Raw genomic sequence first — 6,620 nt, 5'->3', positions numbered from 1 at the left:
GAATCGAAATTAGGCTCATTTGGAGACTACTTCGAGACCGGTGAGGGGAGCCCTGTAGCCACCATCCTCCGGCACGCGTCCACACTTACTTGTCCAGGCGGGCCCAGCCACCAAGGCCGCGGCAGGGCCAGCGCTGCGCCCCGCGCCCCTGCCTCTAGGGCTGGGCAACCGAAGCAGAGCAAAGGAAGTTCCTGAATGTGTAAATTTCAGGTTTTTTTTTTTTTTTTTTTTTTGGACCTTCCGACCCTCTTTCGGTTGCTGAGGCAGTTGCAACCGCGAACTCTGCAGTTCCGGGAGGTGGCCAGCCAGCTCAGCCCGGGTCGGTTTCGCGGAAGGCTGTCTAGACGGCATGGTAAACGGTTCGAAGCCTGCGGGCCACAAAACTGTGAAGCTACAGAAATCAACTCTGAGATGCGTTTTAGGGCCGGGTGCAACCTTGGGATCATTTAGAGATAAAGAAAAACCGTGGAGGTTAGCGGGCGTCTCAGGATAGAGTCACCACACCCCACCCTGCTCCCAGCCTCAAATGAGTTAATATTCTATCCGGGGAAACTGTCTAATGAAGATGAAAGTCAATCTGTGTGTCTCAATGCCTGTAATGAAGCAGGTTTACAGATTTTCAAATTTTTATTTTATTGAATTATTTTTGGTGTATCTAGGCCAAGGAAAGAGGAGATCGTGGATGGGGAAACAGACTAAGGGAATCGGAAGCACCACTGTCCATCCGAAATTAAATCCACATCCCAGCATCTTCTGCAAATATTTCACTAATTATTTCCTCTCGGAACTCCTCCCCTCGTGCTCCTTCCTCTGGTGAGGCCGGCGCTTACCTCCCAGGCCGCAGCGTACAGACAGGGATTGGGTTACGTGTGCCTGCCACACCAGGCACAGGCTCTTGCGGCTCCCAACTAGGCGGCCTAAATGCGGAAGGAAACAGGCAGCGCATCGCCGATTCACCGGGTCAAGAGCACTGACTTTCCTTGGAGGTGTGAGGTCCACGCATCCCCGCCACGCACTTGGGGGTCGGTTTGCTGTGCCTCCCCCTCCAGTCCCAGTGAAATTCCCACAGTTTTTCGTACCATCAGTGACTTGCCTTGCACTCCGCGTGCACTGGCCACACATCCTCGCCTCCTCCAACCGCTCCGCCGCTGGTTTCCTTGGAAGTTAAATCTTGGAGGATTTGTCTACACCTTAAGAGGACAAAATCCACTTTAGTTGGCAGCAACGGAGAGCCCTGCACGCTGGCATGCCCAAGTCTGCCCAGGTTCCCCCGAGGCCATGCCCACCGCCCGGGAAGTCACCGCCCGCACACCTCATGTTTCTTCAGCCGTCCCTGGGCGCTGTGTCTAACCTGGAGGCAGCAGGCCTCTTCCCGGATCCACTCGACTTACCCGGGCCGCTGCCAATGCCAGCTCCTTCCCCAGCGCCTCATTTCCGATTTTTTCATATGCTAAGTCGTTTAACAACTCCAAGTAGCCAGTTATGGCTTCTTTATTTATAGGGTCCCTGTTATTTTACGTCGTTTTTATTTCTCTCGGCAACTATACTAATAGATTAATCAATAGCCATTTTCTGACCTTCGGGAACCCCAGCTGATCCTGTTTGTGGCCGCATGAAAAAATACATACAGGAAAACACGCTTGCATCCAGCCGGGAAAGAGCAGGCAGGACCTAACTGGTTTGGTTGAGGGAGGGGGAAAAAGACATCTCAGCAGGTGTCTTCCCCAGAATGAGCACTGAGGCCAGAGGGGGATCTGAAGTCTAATTAGCGGGAGGGAGCTGGGTGCGCTGCTCTTACTCTTTAAAGCTAAAAACAATAAAACAAAAAGCAAAACAGAGACTAAGTTTTGCTTTTCAAAAGACGGTATGGGAACCTCGTTCTAGGTCGCCCGTCCCTGTCTAAGGAGTGTGGCAAAGGGGGGCAGAGAAGGGGGAATGGAGAGGGGGCGGGGAAGGCAGGGCAGCGACAGTCGCACAGTCCCGCGGACGCTCTCAGGCCCACGCCCTCGCTCGCTCACACCCACCCACACTCACACCCACCCGCTCCCTGGGCCCCAGGGCCCGGCTCCAGCCTGGGCGGGGGGTCTCCGGGCGGACCGGAGCGCCCTCGGGGCCCGGAGGATGCTGGCGCACAGTGCGGAGCGGAGTTGCGAGTCTCTGGTCCCTTTGTTGACAATTCCCTGAACCAACTTGAGTTTGGCCGGTTCCGCCGCGGCCCTGACGTCACGCACGGTCACGTGGCCCCGCCTCCCGCTGGATCTTTAAGTAGAAAGTAATCTGTCAGGCCAGTCCTTAAAACGGGACTTTCGACTACCGGGGCTTCGGCGTCCCTGACACCCAGCCCCCTGCCCCCCCGCTACTGCCCCTGCCCGCGCCCTCCCGAGCTGCTCGGCGCCCGGCGTTCCGCGCCCGCCTGGACCGCTCCTGCGCCCCACGCCAGGGCCAGAGGCCGAGGAAGGCGGGCTAAGTGAGGGGGCGCGGCGTGGAGAACCGCCGGGGCCGGGAGTGGTAGCGAGAGCCTAGTACCGAGCGCCAGGGACGGCAGGAGTTCGCGGAGCGCGGCCGCTGGGGGCGGACGGCAGAGCCCGCGCCGCGCGATGCGGGGCCGCCGAGTGTGAGCTGAGCCGAGCGGGCCCCAAGCCACCTGCGGCCCCCTCCCCTCTCCCTGCCCCCCATCTTTCGAGGGCACTCAAACCCTCTTCCCCTGAGCTCCGCGGCAGCCCCCGACCACCCCCATCGCCCTCTGCCCCCTCTCCGCCGCCGCTACCAACCCCGAGGAGGGATGACCCTCTCCGGCGGCGGCAGCGCCAGCGACATGTCCGGCCAGACGGTGCTGACGGCCGAGGACGTGGACATCGATGTGGTGGGCGAGGGCGACGACGGACTGGAGGAGAAGGACAGCGACGCGGGTTGCGATAGCCCCGCGGGGCCGCCGGAGCTGCGCCTGGACGAGGCGGACGAGGTGTCCCCGGCGGCACCCCATCACGGACAGCCTCAGCCGCCCCACCAGCAGCCCCTGGCATTGCCCAAGGAGGCGGCCGGAGCCGGGGCCGGACCGGGGGGCGAGGTGGGCGCGCCCGAGGCGGACGGCTGCAAGGGCGGTGTTGGCGGCGAGGAGGGCGGCGCGAGCGGCGGCGGGCCCGGCGCGGGCAGTGGTTCGGCGGGAGGCCTGGCCCCGAGCAAGCCGAAGAACAGCCTGGTGAAGCCGCCCTACTCGTACATCGCGCTCATCACCATGGCCATCCTGCAGAGCCCGCAGAAGAAGCTGACCCTGAGCGGCATCTGCGAGTTCATCAGCAACCGCTTCCCCTACTACCGGGAGAAGTTCCCTGCCTGGCAGAACAGCATCCGCCACAACCTCTCACTCAACGACTGCTTCGTCAAGATCCCCCGCGAGCCGGGCAACCCGGGCAAAGGCAACTACTGGACGCTGGACCCGCAGTCCGAGGACATGTTCGACAACGGCAGCTTCCTGCGGCGCCGGAAACGCTTCAAGCGCCACCAGCAGGAGCACCTGCGCGAGCAGACGGCGCTCATGATGCAGAGCTTCGGTGCCTACAGCCTGGCGGCGGCGGCCGGCGCTGCGGGACCCTACGGCCGCCCCTACGGCCTGCACCCGGCGGCGGCGGCCGGTGCCTATTCGCACCCGGCAGCGGCGGCGGCCGCGGCGGCTGCGGCGGCGCTCCAGTACCCGTACGCGCTGCCGCCGGTGGCGCCGGTGCTGCCTCCCGCCGTGCCGCTGCTGCCCTCGGGCGAGCTGGGCCGCAAAGCGGCCGCCTTCGGCTCACAGCTCGGCCCGGGCCTGCAGCTGCAGCTCAATAGCCTGGGCGCCGCCGCGGCCGCTGCGGGCACAGCGGGCGCCGCGGGCACTACCGCGTCGCTCATCAAGTCCGAACCAAGCGCACGGCCGTCGTTCAGCATCGAGAACATCATAGGTGGGGGCCCCGCGGCTCCTGGGGGCTCGGCGGCGGGCGCTGGGGGCGCCGGCGGCACTGGGGGTTCCGGGGGCGGCAACACGGCGCAGTCATTTCTGCGGCCACCAGGGACCGTGCAGTCGGCAGCGCTCATGGCCACGCACCAACCGCTGTCGCTGAGCCGGACGACTGCCACCATCGCGCCCATCCTGAGCGTGCCGCTCTCCGGACAGTTTCTGCAGCCCGCAGCCTCCGCCGCCGCCGCTGCAGCCGCCGCCGCTCAAGCCAAATGGCCGGCGCAATAGGGACGCGCCCGTGGCCGGTACCCAGGGCCCGGCGGGGGCCTCGAGCGGCAGCTGCACCTCCAGGCTGCGCGCCCCGTCCCGAGCCCGGTCCCGGTCCCGCTGCCCAATCCTGGACTCTGCCTCTCCCCCATTTCCTTTCCCCTGAGCCCCCAACGCCTACCTTCGGCGGCCTCCACCCCTCGCGCACACTTAAGCTGGTCGAGCAAACTCACCGCGTGCCCGCCGGGAATAGCTTTCCATACAGGTAAAACCGAAAACCGAATTTTCCAAAAATGCACCCCGACGGCGCCTGCTCTTAGTACCGTGGGGATGGGAGGGAAATTCTTTGTAAATATTTGTAAAAAAATTATTGACTTTCCTTTTGGGGTTTTTATTTTTTTAAGAAAAAACAAATTCCGTAGATTTAGAGCTCTGAACTTTCATTTTTTTTGAAGGTTCACTCTCCGAAGTTTTATCTGAGAAAAGAATGTATAGAGACGTTGGCAGATTTTAAATATAAAAAATTTTCAAAAAGGCAAAAAATGTCATTCTATTATAAAAGTCTGTTTATATATGAATGAATATATATGGTATTCTAAATGTTATTCCATCGTGTTGTACACAACTTTGTAAATAAATTTTTAAAATGCCCAGCCTAGTGTTTTATTTAGTTGTCTGAAGTAAATGGCAAGACTTTTAAATGGTTTTTGCCCTTTCTCCTTCCCAGAAAATCAAGGAATTTCAAGTAATGACCTTTTCAAACTTTGTAAATTCATAATTTGAGTGTAAGAAAATTTTAATTGGAGAAAGGAAACAGTATGCCTAATTTAAATTGTTAATAATTTTCTTTTAGTTTTCACATAAAATCAGGATGTGAGTGATATCATTCATATCAACCCATTAAATCTAAATGACCAGACATTTCTGTAAAGTAAGCTGTCATTTAAAAAAAGAAACCGAAACAACAGCAGTCTTTAAATGTTTTTTTTTAAAAAAATGACCAGACTTGTGTCTTCCACAATGAAAACTTCCCAAATGAGAGAGTTCCTGGTCATTTCAATTATCCTTTGAAAAGTAAGTAAATTACAAACATCCCTCTTTTTAACATTTAAATCTTAGATTTTTGAAATTATTTCTCTTTATTCCTTAAGTGGAATGGTAAATAGACCCAGCTGGTTTTAAAAATTTATGTTAAGGCATTTTACATTTTGCAGTGAGATTTTATTTATATTCATCTGATAGATAATACATAGTTTTGTTTTCATAATATTGTCAAATAAGATACCTCATTTATATGGCAATAATCAATCCACAACATAATTGGATTTCTGAAGGGTTCCTATAGATGCTTCCTCTCCCTCCAATCCGAAGCCTTTCTGAAGGCCAAGGAATGGTGGCCTTAATACCCTTTTTAAAACAGCTGAATATCACCTCTCTCCCCTTTTTTTTCTTTACCTTAGGCTAGGTTAGTGTGAAATGCGAGATCGTAGGGCAGGAATGGGGAAGGTCCTCGTAGATTATTTTTAATGTGCATTTCAGCTGTTAAAAACCTTTTAAAAGAAAGTATGAAGGTAGAAATGAAACATCTTGATGTGGAAGGCTGGTTCTCACTATCAGCATATCCTCAAAAGGCATCAATTCTAATTATTTTGTAATTAATTTAGCTGTTACAATTACTTGTGCGAAATCGCTTTTAAAAACTGGAGCGAGTAGCAGTGCTGTCGGCTGGGCCCTGCGCGCGTCCTTTCGGTTAAACCCGGCTAGTCCCCAGTGTTGTCCACTTTGCCTCCCTGGTGGTGGAGATGCCTCACCGTCGCGGATCCCAGCCTCATTTCTCCTCTGTCGACGTGGGCTGGGAGTTGCTTTGAAAGATACTTCCTTGCAAATACTGAATCTGTTTTCCTGGTAAACCGTAAACATTATTGTGTCCTTGAGTAAACATTCCTTCGGGATCAGGGTCCTAAAATAAAACAAGCTGCCGGGGGTGAGATAGTTTAACTTGATAAACAAGAACCTGATAACCACCGCGAGAGAGGAGCAATAGTAACCTTCACCGAGAGGAGATTATGGACCACACGGTCTCCGGGCGGGTCCCTTCTAATCTCCTTTTACAAGGAAAACTAAACGGATCTAATTTTGTTTGTGTGTTGCAGCTATAAAAGTAACAAGTTGTTTCACAGTTGTGTCTGGCTAATCGGTTTTTACACAAACAGCAAATGGTACATGATTTGTGCAAACACATAGAGAGGTTATTTCTAAATTTAGCTGACACCCCCTGGGAAAAGGGAAAGGCAGGGCTTCTTGAATTCACTTTTAGCCTCAAGAAGCTGCTGATCCAAGGCTTCTAAATGACATTGGATAACAGGGGCCTCATTCCATCCCTGATCCTTTGTTACTTATAAAATTACTCGCTCATATTTCC

The 6,620-nt window shown here is 54.8% G+C and overlaps 2 protein-coding genes across 2 annotated transcripts; one reads left to right on the top strand and one right to left on the bottom strand.

Moving 5' to 3' along the window:
- Window positions 1-614: 614 nt before the first annotated feature.
- On the bottom strand, window positions 615-2,676 carry LOC105511358. Its single transcript, XM_011941529.1, has 4 exons — window positions 2,492-2,676; window positions 2,041-2,259; window positions 1,094-1,190; window positions 615-917 (listed from the first exon to the last, which is right to left on the bottom strand). The coding sequence occupies exons 1-4, from the start codon at window positions 2,674-2,676 to the stop codon at window positions 909-911; spliced, it is 510 nt and encodes a 169-aa protein (XP_011796919.1). The 3' UTR covers window positions 615-908.
- Window positions 2,677-2,782: 106 nt separating this feature from the next.
- On the top strand, window positions 2,783-4,849 carry FOXD3 (forkhead box D3). The gene has a single exon (XM_011940957.1). The coding sequence runs from the start codon at window positions 2,783-2,785 to the stop codon at window positions 4,217-4,219; it is 1,437 nt and encodes a 478-aa protein (XP_011796347.1). The 3' UTR covers window positions 4,220-4,849.
- The last annotated feature ends 1,771 nt before the right edge of the window (window positions 4,850-6,620 follow it).

Source organism: Colobus angolensis, unplaced genomic scaffold (assembly GCF_000951035.1).
Source record: "Colobus angolensis palliatus isolate OR3802 unplaced genomic scaffold, Cang.pa_1.0 Scaffold102, whole genome shotgun sequence".
NCBI lineage: Eukaryota > Metazoa > Chordata > Mammalia > Primates > Cercopithecidae > Colobus > Colobus angolensis.
This window is presented reverse-complemented; position numbering and strand designations above follow the sequence as displayed.